The 17,752-nt window shown below is 38.7% G+C and overlaps 1 protein-coding gene across 1 annotated transcript in view; it reads right to left on the reverse strand.

Moving 5' to 3' along the window:
• Positions 1 to 389: 389 nt before the first annotated feature.
• LOC121416732 (probable serine/threonine-protein kinase roco4) overlaps positions 390 to 17,752 on the reverse strand; it is a 59,331-nt gene continuing 41,968 nt past the window's right edge. Inside the window, exons 14-16 of the mRNA XM_041610192.1 lie at positions 6,102 to 6,240; positions 4,541 to 4,701; positions 390 to 509 (exon numbers count right to left, since the gene is read on the reverse strand). Coding sequence (XP_041466126.1) covers positions 417 to 509; positions 4,541 to 4,701; positions 6,102 to 6,240 — 393 coding nt within the window. The 3' untranslated portion in view covers positions 390 to 416. The remainder of the gene's footprint in view (positions 510 to 4,540; positions 4,702 to 6,101; positions 6,241 to 17,752) is intronic.

Here is a 17,752-nt window from a genome sequence, read left to right on the forward strand (position 1 = left end):
ATTGAAATCGTTAACTGTATAAAGAAGAACTATTACCCTTTTAGATGAGCATATTCTATAAATTTTGCTTTATGAAGACCAATTTAATCTTTTGGTTATTTACAGCTAACCTTACCTGGCGACTCATTGGTGGTTTTAGGGTGGGTGGTCTCAAATGGTCACTCAAAGTTATAATGAGATATCAGGGTAGCAATTCATGAAACAAAAGGTCAGTAGTTTTCAATAAAAACTGTTAAGAGCTACCGAAATCCTTGCATTATATTGATTCAGAACAAATCAATGAAAAGAGAGTTAATAAAACACTTCCCACATCTTCTCTCATAAAAATCTTCCAATAAAATTCAGAAAATTTGAGGCGTTTTCAAATCAGATTCTTGCAGATTCTCCTTGTATTGTTCTACAACTAAACATCATCTTTACCAAGTACATGTACTCACATCTTTGACGGCACTTGGAGCGGGAGGTGGATGATTATCACTTTCTTCATCAGAATCTCGGTAAACAGTCACCTAAAACATCCAAGATCAAAGAAGATTAGAAATTTAGTCAAACCTGTACTACCGGCCACTTGTCCATAGACAATATTTACTGACTATACGTTTTTGCATTCAAAAGGAATATGACTTATAAAAGAACCTGTCAATAAAGTTCAGCTGTCTATATTAGTGAGTGGTGACGTTTCTGAGTTTATGGGTGCTATCGTTCCGAACATGAGCGAGCAACTTGATCTAAGTGTAGCCAGGTTGTTTACAAAAACATTATCTTTACTTCCGCGTTTATAATATTTAAAACATTAGTCAGTCGGCAGGTCCACCAATAGTAGATACTTTTATCCAAATGATGTACATAACTAAACTTATTATTTGGCCATTACTGCCCTTAATATTGACTGAATTTTATTTTTTAATAAAGAAGGCAAAACATTATTTTTAGGCCATGTGTCTGGATGTTTAAGCATATTTTGTAAAGTAGGTGAAACTTATGAGCTTAAATGCTGAACGATGTTTTTAATACAATTAAGTTCTTATTTCACACTTAATTCCTGTTTGAGCCCGAATGATTTTATAATTTTGATAAAGCTGTAGATCCAAGATTTAACATGACATAGGTTTAGTTGAGGTACATTGTGTCAGCATGCAGCTTGTCATAGGCCAAGTGCATTTAGCAGCTAAAAATTTATTGGAGAAAGGAATTTTCACAATTCACAAGATTTTGCAGGGGTATGAATTCAGCCACTTGAGGACTTCGATAAATTTTTCTTATTTGCTCATCATCATAGGGTCCTGCAACTGACAGCCAATGTCACCCATATTCGGCATTTGAGTAACTCTCATGATAAAAATCTTCTTTTGCATTTGAAATAATGACATGATTTATGTAGCGCAGTGATGCAGGTACGCATATGCAGTTATTGCGCAGTTTTAGCCCATGTTATAGTCTAGTTCTTGAAGATTTCAATTGAATTCTATTCTCCGGCGCCGAATCGTACTACCCCGTACGTGCGTACGCCAAAGCCGAGTGATCGCGCAATCACAGGCTTAATTCATTCCCCACAAACTCGTGTGATAAATTGGCATTAAAAAAAAAATCATAAAATATAATGGGGGTTGAATATTTACTACCAGTGGAATATATGTCTGACATCCCATATCTGACCGGAAACGATAAAATAGAAAAAATAGTTCCAAAGTAGTGATATCTTTCGAATTTGGAAAAAAACACATAAAGTTCAGTAGGTACCCCCCCCCCCCCGCCGTTAGAATCAGTGTTAGATTGTCAATTATATTTATTCATCGAATGAATATATTTTGCCTGTCAGTTGTAACTAGGCCCGTGAAACTTACACGTTCCAAACATTTTTTTATTCTCGGATTTGTGCGCTTACTTGGTTTGGGCGTACGCACGTACAGGATGGTACAATATGACGAAGACTAGAGTTGAATTGAAATAGTCTAGAACTAGACTAGCCTTGGTACTGCCGGCTCTCCTGCTCCGTTGTACAATAGGCATTTATTGCACGGCGTGCTACATCTGATAAATGTAGTGTACAGTTCGTCCCACAAGAAAAAAACGAAACCTAGATTAAGTTATGATTTAGTTATGATTTTTTTATAAATACAATAGACTAATGACCCCCAAATGTAAATCGCTTCTTTCATCCGAAATTACTTGTATTAGTCCTCATTAAAGCGTGAGTGAGCAAAAGTAATTTAAGAAGCAATTTAAGAAAGGGTACCACACACTGATTTGTCGGGGGTATCTGTATTTCTTAAAAGAAAATCAATATCTGCCGAGATCTGTCGAGAAGTAAGAAAAAATCAATTCCCACAAAATAATGCTTGTATTTCCATAATTTCAAACAAACGTGTTATCACCGGTTTCTTACAGAGGTTTTCACACATTTAACAAAGGACCTAATGCATGGCTGATTGTGAGAGTCGGAGTGTCGAGTCAGTCTGAACGCTAGCATGTGAAACCTCTTCATTTTATGAAATTATCGATATTCAAGCCATATTTCGAATAACCAGAACTGAGACTTCAAATTAAAAAACAGATATTGAAGTTTTCTTAATATGGTTTTCTTTTTGAACCCCAGATGCAGCCCTCCAAGTGACTTTTTGGTATTCCCTCTTCAGATTGTTTTTGCTTACTCATGCGTGAATGAAAAATAATAATGAAAAGTAATATCAGATAAAAAAGAGAATCTAAGCTTTAGCATGGTAGGTCATTGGTGTATTGTATTTGTGATAAAGGTATGATAAATCATCGATAAATCTCGGTTTCGTTTTTTGGGGAAACACTGTATAATATACTCATAATGTATGTTAAAGGAGAATGAAACCATTGGAACAAGATAGCTTGTGTGAAAACAGTAAAATAAAAGAAACAGATCAACAAAAGTTTGAAAAAAATCGGATAAATAATGACAAAGTTATGAGTATTTGAATATTGCGATCACTAATGCTATGGAGATAGCAAATTGGCATTGCGACAAAGATGTGTGATGTCACTTGTGAACAACTCTCACAATTATTTTAGTATATATTTCACTTGAATTGCCTCTTTTATCACATCTATCCATAGATCATGTGTTCTTTCTACATGAGGGCATGTAATACATATTTTTTAAGAATACATCATGGATAGAGATTTTGTATCATCATGAGAAAAAGCAAAAAGAGACACATTTTGAGGGTATTTTATAGTCCACCAAAGGGAAAGTTGTTCATCAGTGACATCACACATCCTTGTCGCATTGCCAACATGGCCAATAGGAGGATCTCCATAGCATTAATGATTGCAATATTCAAACGCTCATAACTTTCTCATTATTTGTCCGATTTTTTTCAAACTTTCTTTATTCTTATTCTTTGATTTGTCTGTTTCTTCACAAGCCAATTCGTTCCAAAGGTTTCATTCCCCTTTAATGTGTGCAATAGACAGAATACTTTATGAAGTGAAAGAATTTATGATTTTTTTTACGTGTAGCCCTGGAGCACCTCGGCGATCTTAAAGGGAATGATACCATTGAAACAAGATAGCTTGTGTGAAAACAGAAAATCAAAGAAACAGATCAACGAAAGTTTGAGAAAAATCGGACAAATAATGAGAAAGTTATGAGCATTTGAATATTGCGATCACTAATGCTATGGAGATAGCAAATTGGCAATGCGACAAAGATGTGTGATGTCACTTGTGAACATCTCTCCCCATTACTTTAGTATATATTCCACTAGAATCGCCTCTTTTATCACATCTATCTATAAATCATGTATTCTGTCTGTACATGAATGCATGTAATACATATTTTTTTTAAGAATACACTGTTAAAAAAACGTGATTTTACAGAAAATAAACAGAAGATTTTGCAGAAAGCAATAACAGAATCATTCTGTAAATTCATAAAACAGGAATTTTTCTGTAATTTAACAGAACAGGTCTGTTTAAAAAGGGGAAAAGGATGTTTTATTCAAGGAAATTTGTAAGATTCCATACTCCAAATACCAATTTCTTGTAAGATTACGCAAATCGGTAAGATTACAGGTGTTCTCGAGACTCTGCTGCAGGAACTTCTTTTATTTTGAGGATAAATTTTCTAACAGTGTACATCATGGATAAAGAGTTTGTATCATCATAAGAAAAAGCAAAAACAGACATTTTGAGGGTATTTTATAGTCCACCAAAGGGAAAGTTGTTCATCAGTGACATCACACATCCTTGTCGCATTGCCAATGTGAGGATCTCCATAGCATTAGTGATTGCAATATTCAAATGCTCATAACTTTCTCACTATTTGTCCGATTTTGCTCAAACTTTCTTTATTCTTATTCTTTGATTTTCTGTTTCTACACAAGCCTATTTGTTCCAAAGGTACCATTCCCTTTTAAGGCTCATGCAATAGGCAGAATCGTATGGATGCAAAATCGCACAAATAATGTCATTGCAAAATAAGCTGTACATGTATAATCGATATCAAACCACCGATGAAATGTCAGAGGTCTATCTAGGGGTCATATAAAGCTGTATTAAATTAATATACCTTGATAGTAGCTTCGTGAGGTGGCAACATCTCCAGTATTGCAAGATGTTCTTCATCAACCATGAGAGTGATCTGACGATAGAATAAGCTTTCAACCGATTGACCATACCTCTCCATCATCCACCGCACTGCTCTACTCATTAGACGATGAAACAAACCATCTGTGGACAGCAAAAATCGTTCATTGGCAATCATACGCATACTAACAACAATAATAATTATAATAATAATGATAATAAGAACATGACAGATAAGTTAATTTTTGCTCATCACATAGGAAAAAGTCTTTAATAGTCAAGTCGATTTTTTCGGCTTCTGACCGCAGCCGTCCTCAAATATATGCTCTATATTGGAGAGGGAGTGCACAGTACTTTAAAAGAGAGTTGTGAAAGGAGCAATCTACATCCGGGCATTATCAGAATAATTACGCTTTCTCATTATCAAGCCGATTCTAGCCCACTATGTAAACAACTCAATATATTAGATGTATACCAGTTAAATGACTATATGCGTGCAATTCTCATATTTAGGCAGGAAAACACTCAACTTCCTAAATACATATCAGATACATGTATGTTTGTAAAGAACAATTTAATTCTTGCTTAGAATACTAGAAACAGGATGAATACCACAGATGGAATCTGAATACAGAATTTGCTTTTTATTCATGTAGGCACCATGTTCCTACAATCTGGAATTCACTCCCTACAACCTCAACTCCATTTTATGACAGATTTAAGCACAATCTAAAGCAATATTTGTTCAAACGTAACTGTTGTTGAATTCTAAAGGAACTTGTTTTGGTCTTCTTTTTACTTTCACCCCCCCCCCCCCCGCTCTGCTTTTCATTCTCTCCTCCCCTTTCCATGTATGTTTGTTCTGGGTTTGTTTTGGTACAAGACGCAATTAGTTTGTATTTGCTTAATTCACTGAATTTGTTCTCTCCTTTTATTAATTAATCAAATCTTATGTTATTAAGGGAACTGTCTTGACAAGACCTCTTTGGTCTTTCACAGCTATACCTAATTTCAATACTTTTTTTTCTTTTCTATATGCATATACATACAATTGAATTACTTTATCTTATCTTGAATTGCATTTTTTATTATGTGTTGTTAAATGTTTTTAATATTGGAATTGAATAAAGTTGAATTCAAATTGAAACCTTTTCTCAATACGGACCCAGGGCAATAGGAGTGTCCGAAGGCGGTTTATTTCCATAATTCACATATAAACAAGCAAACTGCATTAGTTGACATGGGTATATTATGAAATGAAATAAATGGTTCTTAAGACAAATAGCAGATTATACACAAAAAAAATTAAAACCAGTGAAGAGGGGCCAAAGTTGAAAGCATATCTTGTGATTTATAGGCGGCAGCGGAGAATAGAAAAATTGGTAAGGATGGAAAATGGACTATAAATATATCCGATGAGTATCCTCGATTATCTCATAGCTACAGAAATGGAGCACCTTATGATACATGCATATTTCAGCCAATCAATTCATTACTAGGACTTTTTTTTAATTACAACTCCTTTTCAACAGATCATAGCTCACCCGGTAGAAACCCTCTGAAGTCAATATAGAAGTCTGTGAAAGATTTGATCTGTCCAATATCCTCTGGAGAGGAACTGACAGGCAATCTCGATGGAACGTAATAGCGCTTTTTAATTCCCCTCTCTGCGTCATCTGACACCTATCAGAACAACCAAACCATGAATAATTAACTGCTAAACTTTATGGATATCTTAAGGAAAATTCTTCCTCAAAAAAAATTAGGTAAATGTGCCAAAGGGAAAGTTTGTCCTCAAAGTACATTATTAAAAAAAATACTTGTGGAATGACAATGTAGAGTAGGGCCTCTCGCTGCCATTCTGATACATAGCATAATAAATAAAACAAATAAATCAATAAAATAAACGATTAATTAACAGATAAATGAATAGTAACTTGTGAATGTCAATACACTAAAAAAACAAGGGGAAAATCCTGAAAATAATTTTAAGCAATTAAACATTCCACTTTATAGCATTACATCTCTTGTGGTCATCATTTTTGGAACACACACACACACACATATATATATATATATATATATATATTTGAGATCAGTAGTATGGAGAGGGCCAAAGCAACAAGGGCGTAACTACGGGGGGCATGGGGGGGCACGTGTCCCCCAAATCGGCTGGCCAAAAAAAATATAAAAGGGAAAAGGGAGAAAGAGGGAAAAGGGAGAAGAAACGTAGTGGGTAAAGAAGAGATTATTGTTCATTATAATGTTATATTATATTATGTTGTATGTTATATTACATAAGAAGCATTTTTTCATTACTTTATGAAACATTATTTGTTTCGATGTTCCTGGTGCTCGCATAGACTGTTTTACGAGATATATAATCCTGTTGTACTAAAACCTCCCGTTTTCAAATCAATATACACATATATAGTTCCTCGCAATTCGAGTTATTATTTCTTTATGTAGTGACATATTCTTATTTTTCATGACTACTTAAAGTGATTGCCCTATTTTAAGGTCTTAATATAAAACATTTCCTGTCCGTGCTAACGTTCGCATTAGTGAATTGGTGAGATTTCTGCTCTTCATGAACTCCTTAAATCAGTCCTTAAAATGTCAATTTTTCTGATCTGAATATCAAAAATTTTCAGCTCGCACCATTCGGCTAGTGAAATACGTAGGGTCTTAGTGAATTCCTACAAGCAAGCCTTAAAATGCCCCTCTTCAGGTCGGAATATCCTAAATTTTCAGCTTGCGCTTCGCACTCGCAGTATTTGATTAGTGAGATGCGTATGATACTCATGATTACAATGATGACTTCAAAAAGTACTTCGGGTGTTTAGATGTAATTGTAACAAAATCGGCAAGCACTTGGCACTGGCAATAGATGACTATGGTGAGATAGGTATACTCTTAATGGATTCACAAAAAGCATAGTCCTTAAAATATCTATGTTTGGGGTCAATAAATAAAAAAATTCAGCTCGCGCTTCGCACTAGCATCATTTGGTTAGTGAAATACATTCGGTCTTAGAGAATACATACAAACAAGCCTTAGAATGCCCCTCTTCAGGTCAAAATTTCATAAATTTTTATCCCGCGCTTCGCCCTTGCAGTATTTGATTAGTTAAATGCGTATGATAATCATGATTACAGTGACTACAAAAGGTGTTTCATGACTGTGTTTAGATGTAATTCTACAAAATCAGCAAAGGATGGCACTAGCATTAGATGACTGTGGTGAGATATTTATACTCTTAATGTATTTTGAAATAGTCCTAAAAATTTCTCTAATTACGTTCAATATATAAAAAAAAATTAGCTCGCGGTTCGCGCTCGCATTGTTTGTTTAGCGACACAGTTACATATCATGATTACAAAAAATTGTTTATAATGTCTCTTTTTAGCTCTGAATATCAAAAATGTTCAGCTCACTCTTAGCGGTCTCATTATTTAATCAGTGAGATACATATCCTGCATGTCCTTAAAATATCTCTGTTAGGTCAGAATACCTGACAACTGAGCGCGCTTCGCGCGCTCCCTAAGTGACTCGACATTTTTGCTGGTGCCCCCCCCCCCCATTCTGTGACCCACGGTAAGCCACTGCTTAGCAAGGTCAATACCCGTCTTCATCAAGCTTTCGGGCACATGCCCTTCATCAGGATCTAAACCAATATATAAAATATAGGCCTACTAATAACAATGGTAAATACAATGGAATGTAATATATAACTGAGATAAGTAATTATAGTCCATAAAAATAATCAATTATGCATGCAAGGTAAATTGTAAGTCAATTTGTAACGAAGTATAGAATATATAGTTACCGTTGGGTCAGTAAGTATAGTGTTGTTGACAGTAAAAATAAGTGTGAAGTGAGGTCAAGTGTGGAGGGGTGAAATCATCAAAGGATGACGGGGGTCGTTTATTGGTGGGCGTTTATACCACGTAGTCTTAATGTTTTGAGTTTGTGTATCCAATGAGATTCCCTTTTTTAGTCGATTTGATAGTCCCATGGGCTCAATACACAAGCCTAGAAATGTTCTTTCCGATGAAGTTTTTTTCTTGATTCGTGTTCCCATGGGGTCTTAGAACAAATTCAGCTTGGTTGCCCAAAGTTGCCGTTTGGGCAATTTTGCTAATATGCATAAATCCAAAATGGCCACCAGATGCCATCTTGAAAACCTAACTTTTGAACCCCTTTCCCCAAAATGATGAGTAATGACTCGTTTTAGGGGTTTAGAGATGTGTAGAACCGATTTCTGTAATCATTTTTGCAATATAAGGTCATCTTCAAGTCAAATCCAAGATGGCCGCCGGATGCCATCTTGAAAAATTAACTTTTGATCCCCTTGCCCCAGAATGACGAGTAATACCTCTGTTTAGGGGTTTTGGGGTGTGCAGAATCCATTTCTGCTTTCTATTTTGCAATGTAATGTTATCTTCAGGTCGAATCCAAGATGGCCGCCAAATGACGCCATCTTGAAATATCAACTTTTGAACCCTTTGCCCTAGAATCATGAATAATAAATCTAGTCCTGAGTCATTTGGTATGTTGATTCAATTCATGCTGTAATTTTGCATAAAGGATAATCTTTAGATCAAATCCAAGATGGCCGCCAACCGCCATCCTGAAAATTACTTTCCGAGGCTTATACGTGTTAGAACTAATGTAAAGGGATTTCAGTAAGAATACTCATATCTTTTATTAATTCTCAAGTTTTTTGTAAGGGGTTTGGATCATCCATCAGCCTTTGAGACAGTCAGAAATCCTGATAGACTCAAGACACCGACTGTCCTCCAGATATGTATATCAACAGCACACACAAGTCTGGTTGTGGTGGACTCCTCACCTACCTTGGACCGACTATATGTCTCTAGCCCCCTTTCACAGGACAAGCATATAAGCATCAGGATTGTAAAATCTGTCACAGTCATGGCCAAGCTCCTGCACGGAAGTAAGTCCTGGAAAACGTACGCCGACCAAGAAAAGTGACTAAACACCTTCCATGTCAGCTGCCTCGGACGTGTCATGCACGTTAAATGGCAGGACAAAGTGAAAAATACAGAGGCCCTTCAGCGTACGTGCTGGCATCAAAAGCTTATTCTCGCTCCTTAGTCAAAGGCACCTCAAGTGGTTGGGGCATGTTTGCCGCATGAAACTTTGGCGAATCCCTTCTTGGATTCGCCAAGGTAAGGTGAGCTGTGTGATTGGTCTCACCCCATCGGTATATCACAGTTCCGTTATAAAGACACCTGCAAACGAGACAAAAAAAAACTTGCCGGCATAGACACTAACACTTATGAGGGTGTAGATGGTAGTCGCCATTCTATGGAGAGCTACTAAGTACAGGGGTCAAGACGTCAGAAAATAATAAAAAAAAATGGCAGACCAAAGACCTAGGAGAAAGGCTAGGGTAGCATCTCTATACGGTCTCAGCGCCATCCTCCTTCATCTGTAAAAATTTGCTCTACAGAGACTGCCACTCTAGAGTGGACCTGTATAGTCACTCTAGAAAAGTAAGGCCTAGCGCTACACCATTAATATTTTAAGGCGAACTGATGCCTACCAATCATTGGACACATTGATTTAGAAAAAAATATTGACAAAACACTTTCAAATTCAAATAAGACCCTAAAAGCATCTTCAGTACAAAGGTATGGATGGACATTAGAAAAAATGAAAATACATTCGAAATGGATCCATAGCCCAAACCTAAAGAGGATTCATTCTAAGTTGAGCAGTTAATATCGAAATCTGACATCTAAGATGTAACTTCACCTTGACTTTGAACTTGAGAATTGATAAAAGAAATGAGTATTCTTACTGAAATCCCTTTACATTAGTTCTAACACGTATAAGCCTCGGACAGTAATTTTTCAAGATGGCGGTTGGCGGCCATCTTGGATTTGATCTGAAGATTATCCTTTATGCAAAATTACTGCATGAATTGAATCAACATAGCAAATGACTCATGAATAGAGTTATTATTCATGATTCTGGGGCAAAGGGTTCAAAAGTTGATATTTTAAGATGGCGTCATATGGCGGCCATCTTGGATTTGATCTGAAGATGACATTATATTGCAAAAAAATGATTACAGAAATCGGTTCTACACATCTCTAAACCCCTAAAACGAGTCATTACTCATCATTTTTGGGACAGGGGTTCAAAAGTTAGGTTTTCAAGATGGCATCTGGCGGCCATTTTGGATTTATGCAAATTAGCAAAATTGCCCAAACGGCAACTTTGGGCAACCAAGCTGGCTTTGTTCTAGGACCCCATAGGATCACGAATCAAGAAAAAAACTTCATCGGAAAGAACATTTCTAGGTTCGGAAAATGTCAAATCGACTATTTCATGATGGTGTCGTGTTTATTGTTTTTTTTACTATTTCGATGGCAGTGATGTAAATGTTGTGTACCGTATGTCCGGGAAGGTTGAAATGTAAGGTGTATGGGAGGGTTTTGCTGTTGGGTTTGTTTTTGTTGTAATTGGTTACTTCTGATCTATTGTTGTACAACGCCTACGTTATAGCTTGTTGTACGCGATCAAATGGGAGGCTGAATGTCACACATTCGTACCGTTGCACACAAGACGTACCATCCAAAATGTATCGTCCAAAATGTACCATTGCACGGCTTTAGAGGTGACGTCACAATGCGATTTCATTGAATAATGTGACAATGCGCGTACAGCCCGCTGGCTAAGTGCGCAATGCTTTCCAAGATTATGTGCGCCTATGGGATTTTGCTTTTTGCTTTTGATATTTTGCTCCCTTTTCATAGATTACTTGAGGGAAAAACACTTTTTTTTCATATTCTCGCTAGATTCCGAGGCGATGTACAACTCAAATAGCGAATATTCTTATTCGTGCAATGGTGCAAGATTTTGCATTCAGTGAAAGAAAGAAACGCTCTATTCAACTCGGCTACCGCCTCGTTGAATAGAGCATCCTTCTTTCACCTCATGCGAAATCTCGCACCATTGCACTCATGCCTATTCGCTATTTGTATATTATTTAATCGTGTGTATAGTGTTGTTTCAGTCTTTCCGACGTATTGCATGTTGCATTTAGTGCATGTTAGGAGGCAGATGACCCATGAGGATTTGCAGTTTATGTGATCGCGTATGTTGAATTTTTGTCCAGTGACTGAACTTGTGAATGTCGTTGTTTCTTGGATGTGATGGTGGAATGAGCATTTTTTTTTGCTTTGCATTAAGTAGAATCCTAGCTCTGGTGTTGACATGTCAGTGGTAAAGGTGCATGTCGTGACACTGGTGTTATGATTCAATTTCAATTCAATTCAATTCGGTTTATTATGAAAGACATTGTAAAACAGCCCGAAGACTGACACATACAAAGTTAACAGAAAAAAAGAAAAATACATTGAATTATATACCTACGAATTAACAAAATATAACAAGAACATAATAGTAAGATTAAATATTGCACTCGAGGTTCAGAAATATAATTAAGGGGATAATGCTATGTAAGGAGAAAATAGAATGATCGGTAAAAACACACAAAAATATTGGGATATGTATTATGTTGATCGATTTCAATGTAAACTGAGGGGGGACTTGTAAATTATGAAAAAGGAGGTGAAGGGAAGAAAACAATGTCATACTTTTACACACAATTTACTTATAGACATTGAGTTCAATGGCATATAAAAGAGGCACATATCACAGAGCAGCATTCAGTAATGCTGTGACATGAGGGATAGTTGAGTTCTTGTATCTCTGAGTTCTGCATCGCGGTAAGTCCAGAAGATGTGCATTACGCAGGGCCGAACTGTGTCGCGAAACAGATTGACGTGTGGGGGGTAACATGTCTCGATGGCGGTGAGATTTGAGAAGACCAAGTCCAAAACTCAAGATGAGATCCTTTCTGCGTTCACATAATGAAGAGAGGCCAAAAAGAGTGAGTTGTTGAGAGTATGAAAGAGATGACGGATACAAAATCATACGAAGAGCTCGTTTTTGGAGTCTTTCAATTTCGTCACTTTGTGTTTTAGTGATTGCAGATCCCCAAACCGGAACACCAAACTCCAACAGTGGACGAATGTACACTTTGTAGATATTTACGAGATCATGCTTATCAACACCAAATTTCTTTAGAATGCAGAGGATATACAGTCTTCTTGAAGAGCGTGAAATCATGTGTTGGACTTGATCATCCCACTTGAGATCCGAACGAATCATCACACCAAGAAGGGTTAACGAGTTGACACGTTCCAAGTGAACATCCTTGATTGTGATGTCTAGCTGGGGTGGAGGGACCTTCAGGAAGGACACTTGCATGACTTTGCACTTTTCGGGTTTAGGCGTAACGTCATTTGAGATGCACCATTGACTCAGCAAATTAACATGGTCCTGCATGGAGCTTTGCTGGTTCTTTGGTAAAACCTCCACAACGCTTAAGTCGTCTACATACTTCCAACGATACCTTGTACTTATAGCAGCATCATTGACGAGTACAAGGAAGAGGATAGGCCCAAGTTTCGTACCCTGGGGCACTCCGCAAGAGAGACGCAGATGACTAGATGAGTATCCCTGATGTCGAACCATTTGATAACGCTCCGACAAAAAAACTACAGACGGTAGGTAAAACAGAAGCATCTACTCCCAGATTGATCAACTTTTCAATAACCTTGGTGTGATTGACAAGGTCAAAGGCCTTTGTGAAATCAATTGTACAAATGTTGGCGTAACATCCACTGCGTTCCAAACTCCTGTAGATGAGATCCAGCATATCTGCAAGATAATGATTGATTGAGCTTCCTTTCATATTGCCATATTGAGACGGATCAATGTGAGGCCTGAGATCAGTCATCAACCAGTCTGCCAGAAAGCTCTCAAATAATCTCGACAGGACAGAGGTGATCGAGATTGGACGAAGCTGGTCAAGGCAGGTGACTCGTTGAGTTTTAGGAACAGCGCAAACCGATGCACACTTCCATTTCGCAGGGAAATAACCGACTTTCAGGCATTCATTGAATATCTTGGTCAACGGTCCTGAAATTTCCAATGCGAATTCCTTGAATAGACGAGTAGGAACATCATTGGGATGAGGTGCCTTCGATGAGTTGAGGCGTTTAAGACGCTTATAGACCTCATGTTCCTGGATTACCGGCGGGGATGAAGGGGCTGGGAGATACGCTGGGAGGGCTGACAAGTCTAATGGAGGCAACACGTTGCAGACTTGGGAAAAATGAACATTAAGATTCTCTGCTATCTGACGAGGGGATTCATCCTCAGGACCCAGGGAAAATGACGGCTTCTTGGTCATTCCAGTAAGAGACCGTATCTGTCTGTGCCACTTTCCTGGTTCTGATTGTTTCAGATGCTCGACCTTGTTACGGAAGTAGGTTGATTTAGCTCTGCTAATTTCACGTTGAACTTTATTCCTTAGTTGATGGTATCGATCAAAGTTTCTACTTCTATGAGCTAGTTCACGCTGGTTAATCAGACTTCGAATTTTCGCATTGAACCACGATTTGTCTCTTGCTCTCCGTTTAAAAGATTTCTCAGGAAAGCAACGTTTGTACTGCGTCATGAGCGTACAGTGGAGAATTTCTACCATTTCGTCAGGATCACAAGTGGCGTTAAGCTCTTCCCAGCTAAAGTCGGTGATCCATTGCCCAAACTCCCGAACAGAAGAATCACGAAAGGGTCGTATTTTTAACTTGGAAGTCTTGAGAGGTTGGATACAGTCATGTGGGCGCATAACAACAACTCGGCGGTCACTAGAAGCAATCGGGGCATGTATCACAGGGTCTTCAAACAAGTCAGGGAGGTTAGTCAGGATTTTATCCAAAACTGAATCACCCCTGGTTGGTTCGATAACTACTTGTGTCAAAAGAGCATTTTGTTCAATGACATCTGTGACGAGATCATTAAAATCTCCCATGACTATGATCAAGGCTTCCTCTGTAGAGTTGATCAAATCAGTCATTTGGATAATGTGCTCAGTTATTTCCTGACGATACGGAGAACGAGGCGGAGCATAGACAACACATGCATAAATGTTCTTCGCTAGATGAACAGTCGAAGATGAACTCAGTTTTACCCAAATAATTTCCAGGTGTGATGGAACCAAATCATTGTACACCAGACGTGAGTTTATGTCCTTTCTACAGTACAACGCGACACCCCCTCCAGTTCGATCCACACGGTCACCCCGATGTAAAGTGAATTCATGTAAGTCAAAGCAAGATGATGGCTTGTCAGGAGTGAACCAAGTTTCAGTTACTGCGATTAAACTGATACCACTGTACTGGGAGACATGATTATGATGATTATGTGTTTGATTGTTTCTGTTGTGATTTTCTGTTTCCGTTTGTGGTGATTTAGCGTTTACTAGTAAGTCGCGTAGTGATCTACTTCGGCGGAAGGATGTCATCGGGGCTCTGTGAAAGATGGTTTGCAGTGTGTCACTTTGTTCGATGAGTGGATAGTGTTTATGGATGATGGAGGGTATTGTTGATGTGCCTGGTGTGTATGTGACAGAGAAGTGGATATTCGTAGAAGTTTGTTTCTTGTTTTTGATGAGAAGTTGTTCTCGAGGTATGATGGAGGCTTTTTGGATCTGTTCCGTAGTGCTGTCGTACTGACGGCGTGTGAGGTGCTTCTCTAGTTTGGTCAGATGGTACTTTGTGCTGTCATTACCAGAGCAAATTCGTCTCACGCGGGTTGCTTGACTGAATGGTATACTGCGGAAGGTGTGTTTCGGGTGACAAGAAGTTAGTAGAAGATAACTGTGTGTATCTGTCGGCTTGTTGTATGAAGTGTGCCATTTTTTGGGGGAAGGAGTGTGTCGAGAAAGCAGACCCCTGAATTTGAGGATTCGAATGTGTATTTTATAGTGGGATGTGTAGTGCTGATGGTGTCCTGGAATTTCGCAAGAAGTCTAGGAGAGCCTGACCACATGAACTGTATATCGTCGATGTATCGTTTCCAGGAACCTGCAATGATAGCATGCCTTGAGTTGGTTAGTATATCCTTCTCAAGTTTGCCCATGAAGATGTTGGCATAGGATGGGGCGAGCGGTGTGCCCATTGCAGTGCCCTGGATTTGGATGTAGTGTTGTTCCTGAAATTTAAAGTTGTTGAGTGTGAGGACAAGTTCAAGATTTCGAATGAGTTGGTCTGTAGGTGGGTGTAGGTGTTGTCTCGAATTCAGGGCGTTTTTGCATGCTTGTATTCCTTCATTGTGTGGGATGTTGGTGTAAAGTGATTTTACGTCAGCTGTTACTAATATGGTGCGGGCTGGGAGTGGGGCGTGTTACAACCGATAATGTCGCACCAACGCATAATGTCGCAGCAACGCATAATGTCGCAATCTGCGACATTATGCCAAGAGCGTCCGACGCATAATGTCGCAGTCAACGCATAATGTCGTAGTTTTTCTAACGCATAATGTCACATGTCGCAACGCATAATGTCACATGTCGCAACGCATAATGTCGCAGCAAATCGTTAACGCATAATGTCACATGTCGCAACGCATAATGTCACAGCGGTATTTTCTTCAGGACTTGAGCTACAGATAAGATATAAAACATGCTTTTACTTAGTACTTTGAGACACGAAAAAGAGAATGAAATTATTTTGAAATCAGGATTACTCTTTGTATGGATATTTGTCGCTATATTGCCATTTCGTCTACTGCCTTTTCCCCACTATCGCATGGTCTGATATCATTTCGTCTACCATTAGTTAGTCAACTATCAACATAGTCCAATAACCATTTCGTCTAATTACCATCTCGTCTAATAGCCAGTTGGTCTAATAGCCGTTGTGTTTATTATCATTTAGTCTAATTGTATTTTTTTCAGTTGGTCAAATATCCATATTGTCCAATATCAGACCTTTTGGTCTAATGGCCAATTGGTCTAATAACCACTTGGTGTACTCTCATTTTCGTCCATGTTCCATTTGGTCTAACTTCAGTTGGTTCGCTATCACTTTGTCTAAACCCATTTCGGCTAAGTATCGTTGCCATGGGTCCAATCACCATTAGGTCCTATCACCGGTTCTAGGACAATTACCCCCCAGAAAATCACCTTCCGGACAACCACCTCTTAACATTTAGCCTCCGAGGACAATTACCCCTCCCCGGACAATTACCCCCGAGGACAATTACCCCCGGACAATTATCCCCTGGACAATTATTTCACAGACAATTACCCCCCCCCCCAGCAAATGCCCCCGAGGACAATGATTCTCCAGACAGTTACCGCCAAACAATTACCCCGGAAAATCCCCCCCCCCCACCTTCTCTCTGGCATCGAATCAAGCGTGACCCCAGTGGGGAAGGGGGCACTCGACCAAAAAAGTGGTAGGGGTGTGCCGCGGGCGAGACAAAAACGGGGTCCTTGGAACGGATCGCTAGCGTGTCAGTGCTGATGCATCCCTGTGGAACGGACATGCGTGCATGATGTAGCTCGCCCGGCGGCACGTCTGCCGGGTGCGCTAGCGCAGAGGTGATGGTCGGACAGCGCTCTGCGGCCGCATTTCACCAAAATTGCAGCTCATTGTAGCAGATCAATGCGACCGGAACGGCTTAACGAAAAATATGACAAGCTTTGGAGCGGATTTCTTTCTTCTTTTTTCTCGATAAGAAGAAAATGTTTTGCCTTGGAGCGGCTTTATTTGTTCTTTTTCTCAATAAGACAAAGATGCTATGCCTTGGAACGGAAATTTGAGTGTAAAAATGGGGGTCCCCTCCGCTGCACATTATTATATACTGAGTGCCCCCCCCCCCCCGGGCGTGAACCATTATAATGGTCTAGGTCGGTGGCACAGGTTTTCAATATATTTTCTACTTTATCTTATGTTAATAACTTTCTCTTTTATATCGCTCTTTCTCCCTTTTTCTCGCTCCCTCTCTCTCGTTTTCTTTCTTTTTTTTCTTCCTTTTCCGCCTTTTTTCTTTTTTTTGTTTAGCAATGCCTTCTGCATCATGAAAAATGGGGGTGGGGGCTTGCGCTATATAGCTACGCATATGTACATCAGAAAATGTGTAAACTGGCCCACATACTAAGTTTTCATAGAACAATTGAACATTCATGAAAAGACACGATTAGACATAATCACAAATGCCTAATTTCTCTGATTCCAACTGATCTGATTTTTTTCTTGATTAATTTGGGGTTTAATTTCAGGAAAAAATCAGGAAAATAGAT

Source organism: Lytechinus variegatus, chromosome 6 (genome assembly GCF_018143015.1).
Source record: "Lytechinus variegatus isolate NC3 chromosome 6, Lvar_3.0, whole genome shotgun sequence".
NCBI lineage: Eukaryota > Metazoa > Echinodermata > Echinoidea > Temnopleuroida > Toxopneustidae > Lytechinus > Lytechinus variegatus.